General features: G+C 51.6%; 1 protein-coding gene across 1 annotated transcript in view; it reads right to left on the bottom strand.

Annotated features, from left to right (window-relative positions):
• Positions 1–241: 241 nt before the first annotated feature.
• Positions 242–16644, bottom strand: part of CADM1 (cell adhesion molecule 1) — a 245321-nt gene continuing 228918 nt past the window's right edge. The window contains exons 12-13 of the mRNA XM_077306582.1: positions 5340–5471; positions 242–3486 (exon numbers count right to left, since the gene is read on the bottom strand). Coding sequence (XP_077162697.1) covers positions 3368–3486; positions 5340–5471 — 251 coding nt within the window. The 3' untranslated portion in view covers positions 242–3367. The remainder of the gene's footprint in view (positions 3487–5339; positions 5472–16644) is intronic.

Raw genomic sequence — 16644 nt, 5'->3', positions numbered from 1 at the left:
GGATTGCCACAGGGAGGACATGGACCAAGACACAGCCTAGTGGGCTTACATAACCCGACCCCTCATTTGCACATGCTGTGTAGGAGAGGGGGGGTTCTGCGTGTGTGTGTGTGTGGGGGGGATCTATGCCCTCTGGGTCTCAGCAAATAGTTTTCAGGGTCCCTTCTGGAGGGCCCAGGTTTTCTATCTCAACCCCTTTCTACAAGTCACCACGTTTGAAACATTGCTCAAGACTGGGAAATAGTTTTGTAACATTAATTTGTTTTTATTAAGAAGACAGATACCTTATAGTACTTCTTTTTCTTTGTAAAAATGGTATACATGAACCAATACAAAATGTGAATGGGAAGATATGGATATGCAGTTTTCTTACACGGCAACGTCATCCATGGACACCTTAAACAGAACCGATCTAAGGGGGCAAAAATTAAAAAGGTCACCGGTGAGTAAAGAACAAGCTTATTTGGCATCAGTTATGCATCCTTCATTTTTCTTGCCAACATTCTTTTCTTTTGCTATTTTTTTTTTAAACCCAAACCACAAAACCCACAAGAAACAAGTTTGTTCTTTCTCCACTCCTAACAAAAGCCTTGCGTCTAAACCTGTACAAATCATCAATACTTAACAATACATTTCAAACAGCGCACCGTATACTTGCAGAAACAAAAAAAAAATGCCTTTTAAACTTGATATACAACTAAAATCCTTAAATTTCCTGTTGTGGTTGCTTGTTTGTGTTCTCTTTCCACACGTGGGACCGAAAAGTTTTGCGATCTACCTGAGACGGAAAACACCAATCAAAACACATGAACCTGAGACATGTCAACATTATTAAGTTACATTGGGAACACGGCACTATTGTACACTTCCAAAACAAAGATGAGTAGTTCAGAACACAGGATGCCACTTCTGTGGTCAAGGCGGAGAAAAAGAGCCCCCCCCCCTCCTCTCAATCTTTCTGTAGTTCTCCTTACCCTCTGGGGTGACTGGTCTGCTGTCTTGAGTGTTGTGGAACGGTGAGGAACAAGGCTGCGTGGGACTAAACTCTGTTGGAGCAGAGCAAAAGGGGGCAGCTAGCATTATTCGCGATGCTTTTCAGGGCCAGAGGAGCTGGGAGAGATACACAGTGGCAGAGCATCTGCTTGAGTACACGAAAGGTCCAGGGTTCAGTCCCCAGCATCTCCAGTTAAAAGGGTCAGGCAGGAGGAGGTGGAAAGACAGCTACCCCATGACCCTGGACAGCCGCTGCCGGTTGAGTAGACAATACTGACCTTGACGAACCAAGGGCCTGATTCGGTATAAGGCAGCTTCATGTGTTTACGCGTGTGTGTGTAGAGGGGGGGAAAGCAAAATGCTGTACAAAACACACAACTGATTTGCGTACCAGACAGTTCACTAAAAAGGTAGCGCCTACATGGTTCGGCCATTAAAATGAAAACAATTCTTCGAAAGCCTTAAAAAACAAAACAAAACAAAAATAAAATGCTGACATTTAGATACATCCCTCCCTTAAATAAATCTTTGCAAGTATGCAACATGACGGTCGTAAAAATCCATCCGCATCCTCCGTTGCTCCTCAACACAATTCCCTGTGTGGTGCCATCTTCCCCACGGAAGCCAGCCTCTTCCTAGCTCTGCTCCTTTTCAGAGTTTGGGACTGGCACACCCCTCACCACCCCATGCGCTTTGGGAGTGAGGGAAGGAACGCCTTCTCAGGAAGGAACGCCAAGCGGAAGCTGGCATGTTCCCAAGGCAAGCTGGTGGTCAGTCTCTCTTCGGCCTGACCGCTTCGTGCCAGGAAGCCGGCGGCAGAAAGGAGGTCATGGCTGATGTGCAGGAAGTGGACATGCAGGAGAAGGAAAGACTCAGATGCCCAACCATGAGAGAGAATTTGGATCAGAGAAGGAAAGAGCCTCCCTGCCGACTTCCTCACCTCTGCGCTGACCTTTCCAGGAGGAAGACGCAGGGCTGCCTGGCATGAAAACAGCCCCCCCTCCCCCTCCTGCCTTTTGTCTAGCCAAACCGCAAAGAAGAAAAACATTTTGCACAGTCTCTGGCCGGAAGCTCAGCATGAGCAATGCCTGCTATGCACCGAACTTGCAGGCAGCGATCGCCACACCTCCCCCTCTTCAGGAAAATAACAACGGAGAAGAAAGGCGAAAGCAGGAACAAAATGGAGAATCTGGCTCATTCACAGTCTGTTCACATCACAAAGGTCTCTCCCCCCCCCCCCCCCCCCGTTTCCAAGAAATTTCAGAGATGCAAGGCCAATCGGGAGCCATTGACGGGATCGTTTGGAACAGGAATAATTAGAGCAGAACGTCAGCGTTCCCCACCCCTCCGGGGAGGATTCAAATTTGCCTCTTCGCATGAAAGGAGCAGCCCTCATCTGTCAGGGCTGTTCAGGACCAGCCCAGGAAGATCCCGTCCAGTCCCGCTCCTGCCCAGAGAGGCGGAGAGGAGCGCTGCAGAACCAGGGTTTGCCCACACAAGGCCGGACACGCTCCATCTCCATGGGGGGCACTTTGCTTGCAGGCCACCTTGGCTGGCTGCATCTCTGGGCGGGCAGCAGAGCCCACCCTCTCCACTGTGCAGCCTCTGCTCTCGTCTGTGCTGGGATGGACGTGCCGGCAGCCGCAAACCACTCTCCTTAGCCAGTCTGTTGGTCCAAGCCTTTATGACAAGGGAGTCGGATGGATGATGAACACACTGAATTCCAAACGATGAACTCTAAGGTGTGCTGGTTCTCCTTGGATGACAACAATTCCAAACAGCAACAACAACATAAAAACAACCCAGGAGTTTTTTTTTTTTTCCTTTTAAAAAAACGAAGGGAAAAGAAAAAACCTATTCGCAAGGGATCCCAGCAGGCAATTCCAAGAGAGGCTAGGAAGAAAGGAAAAAAAAAAAGAATCAAGAGGACCCCCCTGCTCCCCCCTCCCCATGAAACAAGAAATAAAACAAGGCACAGAATTTTCTGCAAATGATGGAAATAAACTAAATCCAAGCTGTACTCGGCCAGAGAATTAAAACAAAAAAGACCAAACAAATTGAGGTGTCGAACAGCAGAGTGTACTTTACAAAGAACACTTTCACATAGGAAATTCCGGACTTACACTCAGCCTACACACGGCTCCATCCATCCATCCTTCCATCCATCCTTCCATCCACCCATCCACCCACCCACCCACGCATACATCCATTTAGAAATAAAACAGCACTGGAAGGGAACGGAAAGAAAGGAAAAGACAGAGACAAAGCAAAATGCCGTAAGCTGGTAGCAACTTCCAACATCACTGTCTTGATCTTCTACGCACAGAGCCAGTGACTGTCCACAGTCGGACACCTCATGGACACCAAGGGGGGCCTAGATGAAGTACTCCTTCTTCTCTTCCGAGTTGTTCTGGCCGCCCTCGGCGTTGATGATGGCTGTGTCCGCGTCGGCCGCATCGTCAGCTCCTTTGGCTTCGTGAGTGAAGTACGTGCCTGGGAAGAGAGCGGCACGGACGGGCGGTGAGGCCCGGCACAGAGCCCACAGTGGGCCATCCCCCAAAGGAGGCCAGGAGCAGGGCAGCCGGGGGCTGGCAGCGGGAGGGCAGGGCAGGGCAGGGCAGGGCAGGGCACCGGGGCTCATCCACTGCAGCTCCAGGGGCTCAGTTGCCAAGCTGGTTTTTCACACCCTGCCTTCCACTGCCCCAAGAAGGCTCAAAGTGGCTTACAAACACCTTTCCTTTCCTCTCCCCACCCTGGGAGGTAGGTGCGGTTGAGACAGCTCTAAGAGAACTGGGACTAGTGCAAGGTCACCCAGCTGGCTGCATGTGGAGGAGGGGAGACTCAAACCCAGCTCCCCAGGTCTCCGCTCTTAGCCACAACACCACACTAGCTCTCATGGGCAAGGGCGTCGGAGCGGATGAGGGAAGAAGCTAGGGTTCAGACTCCTGCTGAGGGTGCTGGGTGAGTCACGGTCTTTCTGTCACGAGGATAAATGTGAGGAGCCCAAGGTAGCCCACCTTGCAGGAAAAGTGGCATGCAGCTAGAATCCCTGCCCTCAGGGCTCAAAGCCAGAAATACCCAAATGCCCATCTTCAAAGGCAGGGTGCCCTCTCGGGCTCCGGGGGACATTTGGTCTCACATCAGAAAGCCCACCTGGTGGAAGCATGGGTTGCGGGTCAGTGCAGGCTGGGAATTTCCTCCCCACGCATCCAATGGCCCAGTTTAGACGGACCTTGGTGTGTGTAGGGAACAGGTGGCTGAGGACTTCCCTCCCGAGTGGCTTTTCACATTTGCAGTGGCTCTGGGGAGCCAACAGTTACCCTAGCAGGCATCAGCTCATGCAAGCTGGCTACACTGTCACATGAAGACCTGGGAGAACCAGGTTCAAATCCTGCATTCTGCTACGGAAGGCTGAATTGGGGACCATCCCAATCTCTGTCTAACATATCTTTGCAAGGCTGCTGGTTAAATGGAAAAACCATGGGGAAAGCGGCCTGGAGTCCAATCAGTAAGAAAAGCAGGAAATATTTTCACAAAAATAACTAAAAGGTTTACCCAACGGGACAGACGTAGACCCTCTGGCGAAGTATCGGTGGTGGATGCTGATGCCCTGATCAGCTGCAAGCGACCATAAATCTAGCCTGGCTAACCCTGACATAGAGCAATGCTGAGAATTATGTGATGTACGCATATGTAATCATGAATAAATTATTCCTCCAGAGGGATAAAAGAGGACTGCTTGTGCCAGACAATTTGGACTTCTGGCCTGTGTTAGATTTTCCCTCTTACTGCAATCAACGTCTTGTCTACTTTCTCCTTGGCCTCCATCTTATCCTCACAACAGGCCTGCAAGGTAGGCTAATTAGACTGACAGGAGAAGACTGGCTTGAAAGCCTCAAGTGAGCTTAGTGGCAGAGTGGGGATTTGGACCTTGGTCTCCCTGAAATAGTCCAGTGCTCAAAGAGGTCTTTCTGGGTTCATGGTTCTGAAGCGGCAAAGGATGAAAAGAAGCCACAACCAACTAGTAGAAGCTTGCCCCCGCCCAAAAAAAAAACCAAAAGGGGACAGGGAGGGGCTGCTTGGGGTCAAACGTTCAGCACAGCCAAACTCTCTGGTGTGGTGTTTGGGCGAAGAGCAGCAGACTCCCGCCTGGAGAAGCAGGTTCAGTTCCCCACTCCTCCACCTGCAGCCAGCTGGGTGACCTTGGGTCGGTTCTTGCCCAACTCTTTCAGCCTCTCCTCACAGGGTGAGGAAGGGAAAGGTGATTGTAAGCTGCTTCGGGACTCCTTTGGGTAGTAAAAAGTGGGGCATAAAGCCCAACTTTTTGTCTTCCTTTACAGACTCACCTTTGTGTCTTGCAAAGTATCGTCCCAAAATGATAAGCAGACAGAGCATCGCAAAGACCACCACGGCCACGACTCCCCCGATCACGGCATGGTCCACGGCGGTGATCGCGTTCTCCTCCCCCGCCCGAGAATCTGCACGGAAGAGAGCAAGGCAACGTCACTCCCTGCCCCTCCGGTCGGCCACGGCCCCCGGTGCCCCCCCCTGGGAGAAACAGGTGAACGGGTGGCCCCGCCAGGCAAGGCAGTTCAGGCAAGATAGCAGCCAAGCTAGTCACCTCTACCTGTTGGGATGCTACCCGATGCACTGGGGGGGGGGGCACCAGGACTGGGGTGTGAGTGCGTGGTATGGGGGGGGCATATGGAAGTCAGGAGGCCGAACTGTTTGGAAGGGGAACACCCCCAGGATGGAACGCTAAAATGAAGACACAATGAAACCCTCACCCCGTTTGCTTCCGATAACGTCAGAGGATCACAGAAATGGGACACACAGAACTCCCAAGTTGCTGAGGGACCCCTTCTCATTATAGAACCGTCACTAGACAGCTAGCCCATTTGTCCAACATTCGGCAATGCTGCCCCTCCCTCCCCACGACCCAAAGGCAAGGATTGTTCCCTGCAGCTCCCTGCAACTTGTCTCTGCTTATTTGCCTTTCTAAGCGCCCCATGCAGTTTCCCTCCTCTTCGGGGTGCCTTCAGAATAGAGAAGAACGACTCTTCTGGCCTATTCCAAAGCAAACCCAGAATGAGCAATGGCTGTGTAAAATTAACGTACAGCAATGTAAACAATTTTAATTTAAGCATGCAGCTACACTGGAGCCTCACTGCAATTCTCACGGCAACCAAGATTTATAAGGTAGTAAAAAACAATTATTCTCTCGTTGATTAATATATTAACATTTTGGAATGGAAGCTAAACCATTGTCGCTATTCTCTCCCCCCCCCCCCTTTTAAATTGAGTCCAAGCGTGACACCTCCATTAAAATGATTTACTGGCCATCCCTTACAATTTAAGCACAGCAGCAACAGAAACGGTAAAATTCTTTTAACTTTACATGATTTGTGAAGTCATATGTGAAGGATTTACCATTTAAATCTTTCCCTACAAGAAGCACACGGCCAATAAATCTGCCCCCCCAACCCCTCCACTACCCAGACACCTAAGAGAAATGCGTTTCACCAGGAAGAGCAAGTGTGCAAATTCCAGTCAATTTTTAAAAAAGATTTATCTCCATCCCTCTCCCAAGAACAGAGCCAATCTCCGAAGCCTCCACCTCTAATAATATTTGAAGTTTATCGATCAAGCGTGCAGGGCCGTGACGGCTGAACGGAACGGGGCTCTTTTCAGCCTGTGTTCCGGATTTATGCTTCCTATTGATATTTCCAATTCTGTGGCAAGATTAAGCACCAAAGGATGCAAGTAAATAACTCGTGACCAAGAGGACTGTAAAATGCAGTTTAATTAAAAAACAGTTTCAATTAGGCGAAGAGTCTTTCGGTGGCATCCCCACCTCCCTCCTCCTCCTCCTCCTCCTCCTCCTCTATGGCCACCTTTAAAAAAATAAAGAGAGAGAGAGAGAGAGAGAGAGAGAGAGAGAGAGAGAGAGAGAGAGAGCAAAACCCAGGTTTGTAACAGGACAAAGCACAGGGCCATCTACAGCTGAAAGCTCCCCCCCCCCACACACACACACAGACACACCTCCCCAAAGGCTGCCCCAAAATCTTCCTGATGTCTTTGCGGGATCCACAGAAGTAGCCTGGGCCCACAAAGCGAAGAAACAAGGGCTGGGAGGATCACAGGCCCCACAAGGCAAGCAGAGGCAAAAACCTTCTCTGGCCAGCCACCCTCGAGTCCAGCTCTGCACTGTGACCCCCCCCCCCGCCCCCCGGAAGACATGCACAAATGCCTGCTGTGGGGAGGGCTGATAAAGCATCTCCTTGAGGAGGAAGATGGCGGAGTGGAAACCATTTCCTGAGAAACAGCAGGCAGGCCACGTGGGCCAGGCCAGCCTGGTCTTTCCAGACCTCAGAAGCCAAGCAGGGTGGGCCCCGGTTAAGATCTCCAAGGAACCGCAGGATCGTAATGCAAAGGCAGTCGGTAGGAAACCCCCTTGGATCCCCCCTTGCCTGGAGAACCACAAGGGAGGGGGGGTCGTAGGTTGGCTGGGAGCCCTGGATGGCCAGTGTGGCCTGACCTCTTCAGCTCTCGGAAGCTAAGAAGGGCCACTTCTGGCTTCTACTTGGAAGGGAGACCAGGAGGAAATCCAACCAGGAAACGGCAAGCCACCTCTCAACGGCTCTTGCCCACGTGTCACTGCAGGTTTCCAGCCATCATCTGGCTGCATGGTCGCCATTTGAAAGTGAAGTCTCCAGTTCTCTCTTGCTCGGGATTGGATCTGACCCGAAGGAAGCAAGCGAGGCTGGCCTCAGAAAGAAAATGCCTGAAGGAAGGAAACGGATCCGTCCCTGAGAGCTGCGCCTCCTTCCCATCCCTGCCCCCAAAGTCGCCTGGACAGACAGCCTGGTTTCCCACCAGGGTGGCCGGCCACAGGTGGACCCAGAGAGGGCCGAAAGGGTGGGCCACGGACACATACTTGGTGACCGCTGCTGGCGTTTCACCGGCTGAGGAGCTGGCCCACAACCCAGGAGCTGGCAGGCTGGTCTGGCTGCTCACAAGCCCAGCTCTGCTCCGCTCCTCAGGAGGGAAGGACTGCTCCTTTCCAGCCACCGCCCGTCTTCCCGTGTGGGCCGGCGGCATCTATTAACTGTGACTCCTTCCACTGGGATCTTCCCACATCTTTCTTCTTAATTATTTCTGGGGAAACAGACGCTTTGCAGGGGGCGTGCTCAGAGTTTATTTTATTCTGTGCAAGGCTAAGTATCCTGTCTTTGCGCTGCACATGCTAATTAAAAAATATTAACTACAACACGCAGAAGATGCTCCGTGCTCACCAACCGATGAACGCAGCATCCGCTGAGCCAGTCAAGAGCAAGCTCCCCCCCCCCCCGGCCGCCTTAATGGGCAAGACGCAGATGGTTCCACTGGATCGGCCGCATGAGGAGAACTGCGGCCCCTCTGGGGGCCAGGCTGCTCATGCTCAGCAGGAACGCCAACATCTTCATCCGCATCCTGCGACAACTTGAGCCTCTCATTTCTGCGCGGCATCCTGTGGATCAATGTCTACTAGACCGTCTTGGAAATCCACCTCTCCTTTGGGACCTCAGTGCCTCTTGAGTCCTGGGCCCTGGGAAGTACAGAGGACACCATGCCCTGGAAGCCCCATGCCCCGGAAGCCCCATGCCCCGGAAGCCCCATGCCCCGGAAGCCCCATGGCTTACACCTCCCTAAATGCCACCTCCAGATTTGGAGGCCCATTTCCTCCCATCTGGACTCAAGCAGCCATCTCAGGGTGGCCGCTCTGGCATTGCCGGGAGACTGTCCTTGTGGAAGGGGCTCCCTGAAGAGGTGAAGGCGAGGCCCCCTCCTTGGAGATCTCCTGGAGGGGCTGCGGAACCTGCTTCAACGGCAGGCATCTTCTCCGTGGTGGAGAGAGATTTCAGGTTTCCTGGTTTTTTCTTGGTTTTAACTGAAGACGGTCTTCAAAAATTATTTTTGCTAGCTGGCTGGAACCACGAAGGAAGGCGGGGTATAATAAATGTTTTAATAAGAAAGAATACTTGCAAAACATTTTTTCCCCTTGCATTCATGGAGGAACAGAGAGGCAGTGAGTCACCTCTTGTTGCTTGTTTGTGAGAATTAGAGGCCGTCAAAATGGGAACCCCCAGATTTTCTTCCACTCTCCAGATCACTGCCGTCCTGGGTGGGAGTACAGCTTATCCCCTCCCCTCCAATTTCCTCTTCAGAAGTTGCAGAAAGCCCCCCCCCAATGCAACCACCTGCATTGCTGTATTGAGATTCTGGTATGATTCCACCAGCACGCACTTCGGACTCTTAAAAAAGCTCCCTTCTCCATATTTAAAACAAGCCCCTCCTGAAACAGCCCTCTGTATATCAAACATGCTCCTTGGCCGCGTTTCCCCACTGCCTGCCAGCACACCAGAAACAGAGGAGAAGAGATGCAAACAAACAGAACATTGTGGCAAACACGACGGTGTGTACACAATTTGGAGAGGAAAACCTGGAACCATGTAGGATTTTTAATGGCTTCTTTGGAAACAAGATTAAATAGTTTTGAACTCCAAAACGCATGGAGAACTTCAGAGGAGGAGAATTTTGGAAGCCTCCCTAGCAATCACACCGAAGCAAAAACCTTGTTCCAAGCTGTATTTAATTTAGTGGATAACAACACTTGGAAGCCCAACAGAGCGTCTCCTACTCAGACTTGCTCCCATCTCAGCCTGGAGCGACACGAGGGGAGGGCTCAGCACTCACCGCTCATGTCCCCTGCAGCTGTTCGGAAGGGAGACATCACCCACTTCCAGGTACTGGCCAATCCCTCCCCCCCTGCCCCCGGGACACAGGGAAATGGGACCCCAGACCCCCGATGGGCCACTCTGCCTTCGCCTACCAGCCCCCCCCCCCCTGCCCGTCTTCCCTCCCTCTTGACCGTCTCCAGGGGCCTTTGGCTGAGACCCCTTTTTCAAAGGAAATGGCAAGCAGAAGCGAGATTTTATGCCTGCCATTTCGATGGCTTGTTTCGTGCTTAAATGGGAAAACGGCAGGATTGGTTCTGACTCCTTATTCTCGAGTGGTTTCCCAACAGTTAAAGAAACAACCAGCACGGGACCAGCTGGTGGCCTCTGGCTGGGGTGCAATTTTGGAAACAGCCTTTCTATTTTTAGCTGCTGAGGAAGCAAATCAATTTTTTTTCTAATCTGAAAGTGTCACAAGGTATTAGATCAGGCTTTTCCACCTCCTTACGTAACTCTTTTCCTTCTGAAGTCCTGCAAATGCAAAATATAAAATAAAACAAATGCCTCCTCAGCTGCCCTGCAGATTCTCTTTCTTCTTGGGGTGGGCCGTTTCAGAGCTGCCCAGCTGAATAAGCCCCTCCACAGACCAGGGCTAAGGCCCATCTGAGCACCACAGGAGAAGAGGCTTCCTTGCTCTACGCCTCCTCAGCACACACACACTTTGGGCACACAAAGAGTACAAAATGAGTTTGGGTGGGCCTGTGCCCATCAAGGGCTGTCAGGGTGCTCCTGACCCTACGGACTAAGGACCTGCAAAACAGGCTGCTGTTGACAGCCTTGCTCGCATCCTGCAGCTTCCTCAATCGAGCCAATGCACCTCTGGCTGGGTCTGCCTCTTTCCTCGCGGCCTTCCCCTTCTCTTAGCAGTATTGCCTTCTCCAGTGACTCTCCTACGCTCCAGTCTTCTCGTAACGGGCCCAAAGGACGACCGTCTCAGTTGGGTCATTTCAGCTTCTGGAGGAGTTCAGGTTTGATTTCCCCTTAAGATCTGCTTTTCTCAGCACCAGTTCAATTATAGAGGCTCAACTGGGCCACGTGGACCCATCCTCCATCAGAGAGAGCGGACTGCAAAGACCAACTCCGAGACCTCTCCGGGCATCACATCGAAGGGCAAGGCGGTGACTCTCCCAAGATGGGGGCCAATCCAAGGCCCTTCCGGGGGTCATGAGGACTGTGCCATACGTCGGTTTAGAAAACAATATCTGACCTTAAAAACAGGGATCAGCTGAAAACCCCACGTTCGTTGCTAATCCCCGGGCTATTCTTTCCTACAATTTGCTTTTCTCAGCACCAATTCAATTACAGATGCTACAAATCCTTCTGACATTTAATTCCCTCTTGTCAGAGAGAGCAGTAAACATATATACATGCACCACTTTCCCATTAAGATGTTAATGTACGCTGGAGCAAGCCAGCCGGCTCTCCAGGGAGTCTCCTGAAGGGTGGGGAAGGGTGGGGAAAGTGGAGGGCCAAGCCACGGGGGGCTCCCAGAGGGACTTTTGAGTGAACGGTAGCAGCTGAGGAGAGCACATCTGTACCACCATGTCAGGAACAGACTTGACGCTGGCAGTGGCTCACACCGCCTGTATTTGAGTCCAGCTGCCCCTTAGAGAACAAAAATGTCAGGACACGGGCTTCAGAGTCAAAGCCCCATTCAAAGCGCCATCAGGTGCCTTGGACTCACGAAAGCTGATCACCTCCCAAAACTGGTGGGTCTCTAAGGTGCTACAGAAATCAAATCTAGCTGTTTGACTGCACACCTACACAGCTGCCCTGTGAAACTATGCCCAGAAAACGTTAGCTTTTATTTATTGGTGGTGGTTTGAGAGGCAGGGATATGGCTTTACTGAGCTTGGCTCGTAATAAAGTTTGCAACTCTTGGCTCAAATATGCCATCGGAATCTACCTTCCATCAATGGGAGCTGCCATGTTTCTTTATTTTTTAAAGAAGTCTCATGTACACTATTTGTCATCTGCCTTTCTCGCGAGGAGGATAACGCAGAATGAGTGAGGAGCGTCAACCAAATGGGACACGCAAGGCCTCACTGCAGAAGTCTGGAACCGCCACGGGCAGAAACGCAGAAGGCAAATAAAGAAAACAGTGTAGCCTGACAACACGTGAGGCACAGCCCTGACATGCAAAAGCAGGTTTGCCAATCCAGGGCCACTCAAGTGAGAGACTCAACATCAAGAACCTGCAACTACTGAATAAGAATTAGTAATGTGCATTTAAATAATCCAAGCCAAAACAAATCTCCAAAATACCTTATTGGTATTTTGGGGTGTTAATTCAGCCAGATATATCTTTTGCTATTATCTGAAATGGCCAAGCCAAAAAAGTCCCAGATAATCACAGTTAAGGTGCATTTAAAGGGATCTCAGTCCCTTTAAATGCCTCTGGAGTTCTTTTGTGCTGTTGGCCATGGCTTACAAAAGGCATTTAAACCTAAAGGGACTGCAGTCTCTTTAAAATTTAAATGCCCCTTTGCCTCTTTCATTGAGAACAAAGGAGGATGTGAGCATCTTCTTTGGGGGCCCCAAAAATTAAGACCGTCCAGTCAAATCCTGGAAGCCCAAATCTGGTTGAAGGTTCTGGTACTGGGCCCCACATATCCACGGGATCACCCACCCTCCTATGCCCCTCGCAGGGGTCTTTGCTCTGCAGGTGAAAACTTGTTGATGATCCCTGGCCCATGGAAGGTATGCCTGGCCTTGACCCAGGCCGGGGCCTCCTCAGTGCTGGCCCCGACCTGGTGGAAGAGCTCCGAGGAGAGCTGAGGGCCCTGATGGTGCTTTTCCAGTTCTGTTGGGCCTGCCAGACGGAGCTCTTCTGCCAGGTCTTTGGGCAAGGCCAGGGCAATTAGACCCCCCCCCCCCCCCGAATCAGTTTGCTATTCTCTATTTACCATCTGTTTACCATCTATCCTCTGAGGCAGGGTTTTTTTTTGCAGGGGGGGGGAAATTGCGGAGTAGATGGGGAAGGAGTCTATTTTCACCACCAGGCAGGAATCTACTATCTACTATTTTACTGGGATTTTAAAAATGTAACCCACCATTAGCCAGTGTGGCTCAGAGTGGTGGGCTATACATCAAATACACAAACAAACACAAACAAACCAACATTATACCCTATGGAGATCACTGACTAGAATGATCCCCATGGGCTATAATGGAGCCAAAATATCTATCGAACCTGAATACCATACAGATATTGGGATCTGGGAATATCGGGAAGTGCTGCTCTTTTGGGGGTTCAATGTACCCAAACTGAAGAACACTAGCAGGAATTGTCAGAAAACCTTCCTTTGCAAGTTTTTATCCAACTGCAGGGATTCAGAGTCCTTTTAGGATCTGTGCTGTAAGTCAGGGGTAGTCAACCTGTGGTCCTCCAGATGTCCATGGACTACAATTCCCACGAGCCCCTGCCAGCATTTGCTGGCAGGGGCTCATGAGAATTGTAGTCCATGGACATCTGGAGGACCGCAGGTTGACTACCCTTGCTGTAAGTGACAACAGAACCCCAACAGGTGGGAGAAAAATATCATTACACTAAGTTGTAGCCACAGAGGAAGGAAATGGTCAAAGGAAGATGGTTTCCTCTTTTTAACCACAGAAGCAAGGTCGTAGCTTTCGTTTTAAAAATAGTTTGGACTTTGCTGGAGCACAGAGGGGAAAAGATGCACTGGAAGAAAAGCCATTTCTCTTGGGGGGAGGGGTGAACATCTCTGTGCGTGTGCGTATAGAATTCTTTCGCTATCTACACAAATAACACAATGAACCCCCTTTCCCCTCTTCTTTTATCCTGCTGAGGCACAGGAGCAGAAAAAACATCCTCCCACAGCTATGGAGCAGAAAGCAAATTCTGGTTTCCTTGGAAGAAACCAATTTCCTTCCCCCCAACCTTTTGCACCAGTGTCCTAGTACAGGTGTGTGTGTGGGGTGGGGGGGGGGGTAACTGAATGGAAAGAGGAAAGAACAGTGGGGAATGGGCCAAGCTGGAGGATGTTGGTGCAGAAAACCTTTAGCCACAAGGAAAGTACGGATGGAACGGTATTCCTCCATCTGGACTGAAGTGCCTCGGACTCTGCAGCCATCTGGAAGAGGGTCAAATCCTTCACTGTGTTGAGACTTTAGTGGGCAGGCTGGGAGGGCTACTGTGGATGGACCAAATCAGCCACCCTCCAGGATTGTGCTGCTCCCAAATCTAACATCTGTGCCACCCTTAGAAACAGGCATTCAGGGCCACTCTACGGAGCTAGTATCCTCTTCGGATGGGCAGGCCAAGCACTGTTGCCCGCTCCTGTCCGTTCTTGACAGCTAAGCAGGGGCACGATTTGGAAGGGAGACCTCCAAGGAAGTCTCTGCAGAGGAAGGCAAGGGCCAATGACCCCGGCTCCTCCCGGGCCCGGAAAGCCCCTGGCTGGGGTCACCCTAATCTGGAAGCTAAGCAGGGTCCGTCATTGGAAGGGAGGCACGGAAGGCAACGGGCAACCACCCTGCTGCTCTCCCTCTTCCTGGGCTCGCCATGAGTCAGCTGTGTTGGTGCTCTACAGCTTGGTGTCATGGTTAGGAGCAGCGGCTTCTAATCTGATCTGGCGAGCCGGGTTTGATTCTGCGCTCCCCCACATGCAGCCAGCTGGGTGACCTTGGACTAGTCACAGCATTGATAAAGCTATGCTGCCTGAGCAGGAATCTCAGGGCTCTCTCAGCCTCACCCACCTCACAGGGTGTCTGTTGTGGGGAGGGGAAGGGGATTGGAAGCCACTTTGAGACTCCTTCGGGTAGAGAAAAGCGGCATCTAAGAACCAGCTCTCCTTCCCCTTCCGACATGCCCACGCATAACCAGATGGCTGCAATCCCCCTCCTGCCCGTCGCCTGCCGTTTTATCCTCTTGCATTGCAGGTAGCCGTTGATGGGGAGGGCGCTGCTCCAGTCACCCTGCCTGGCAGTTAAGAGGGAGGTGGCTTGGCCCTGGGCAGAGGGCTTGACCGGATGGGCCTCACGTCTCGGCCAGCTCAGCTCTGGAAGTGCGGTGGGAAGGGCCGTCAAGTCCCAGCCCGGGGGGGGGGGGAGGGGGGTCCAAGGCAAGAGATGACCAGAGGGGGCTGCCCATGGCCGGCCTCTGCTCAGCAGCTCTAGTCTCCTTTAAAGGTTTCCCATTCAAGGACTAACCGGGATTGACCCCCCATCCCCCCGGCTTGGCTTCTGAGACCGGAGGGGATGGAGGCAGCCCAGTCTGATCCGGCCTGGCTCTCCTCGTGATTCCATCCCAATGATTGCATTGATTTACACTCTGTAATCTATTGGAGCCTCAGTGAGAAAGGCAGGCTATGAATTAAGTAAAGCAAATCAATAAACGTACTGGCCAAATGAGAGCCAAGGTGAGGCAGAGAGGAGCCAGAAGAAGGAAGGTTGGCTCTTATAGGCCGCTTTTCACTACCCAAAGCAGTCTCCGTGTGGCTTGCGATCGCCTCCCCTCCTCTCCCCACAGCAGACAGACACCCCGAGAGAACAGCTCTGGCACGGGCCCAACGTCACCCAGGAGGAATCGGATTATAAGCCACTGCCCTTAACCACTGCATCAAGCTGGGCCTCTACCATGGGGCTCTTCATGCCTCTTGCATTTGTGCCTCCTGGGGGCAGCTTGGTGCAGTGGTTAGGAGTGGCAGCCTCTAATCCGGAGAGCCGGGTTCGATTCCTCACGCCACCCCCACATGCAGCCGGCCGGGGGACCTTGGGCCGATCCCGGTGCCTCACAGCTCACAGAGGGAGGCATTTGTAAGCCATCCTGAGACCCCTTTGGGTAGTAAAAAGCGGGGTATAAGAACCAGCTGCAAGAGAAGCCAGACGGTCAAATATTAGCATGCTGGACAGGCGGGAGGGGGGGGGGCTGGCTGTTTTGGCCTTGGCAGTTCCACGAGGACAGGGAATTGTCCATGTTGGGCAACAGTGCTCAGCCTCCTTCCTTCGGTTTCCGAAAGCACGCTCCTCACAGCCCTGCCGCAGCACGGTGCTCAGAACCGCACAGCCGATACCTGGGGCCCCATAGAAGCAAAGTACTTAAGGAGCACCGCCAGGCACGGGTGGTTTATTGCAATGATTTAACACTCCTGCTCCGCAGGGCCTTGTTTCCCTCTTCCTTGTTTAACTATTTTTTGCTCAGTAATGTAGAGCAAGGTATTAAAACACTCTGTTTGGAGAAGGAGGGGGGCATTCTGATAGATTTGACGTTTCTCCTCTGCGCATTTGTGCCATAAAAGCAAAGGTCTGGTGGATATTTCTTGAGCAGGCCCAGCCCGGCTGTTAATTTTCACACCCATTCAGATTCAAAGCTCCCAAGTTTAATGGCTCTCCTATTTCCAAAAGGAGAGGCATTTTTAAAACAATGATAGTTTCCTTTCCGTGGCATCAAATTTTCATGTGAGATGTAATGAGAGGCCACAGTTGTGTTGCTATGAATTCTGAAACTCTGCAAGCCTGAGGGTGGATCTCAGGAGCTGGAAGGAGGTCCTCCTCTGGCCCAAAGCTATTCCTTTCCGGAGGGAGGGCAACAAATATCGATGGCTCTGTCGAAACAGAATTAGCCTGTCGCCACAAACGGAGAGGAAGGGAACGCTTTATCCCAAACTCTGCTTCTCTTTAGAAGAGCTGGTTTTTATATGCCACTTTTCTCTACTAGGAGTCTCAAAGCGGCTTAAAATCCCCCTCCTTTCCTCTCCCCCCAGAAGACACCCTGGGAGGTCAGTGTGGCTGAGAGAGCTCTGAGAACAGCTCTAAGAGAACTGGGACTGGCCCATGTGGAGGAATGGGGAATCCAACCCAGTTCTCCAGATTAGAGTCCTCCGCTCTTTAGCCACTCCAATATGCTGGGTCC

The sequence above is a fragment of the Paroedura picta genome, chromosome 12, assembly GCF_049243985.1.
Source record: "Paroedura picta isolate Pp20150507F chromosome 12, Ppicta_v3.0, whole genome shotgun sequence".
NCBI classification, from domain to species: Eukaryota; Metazoa; Chordata; class Lepidosauria; order Squamata; family Gekkonidae; genus Paroedura; species Paroedura picta.
This window is presented reverse-complemented; position numbering and strand designations above follow the sequence as displayed.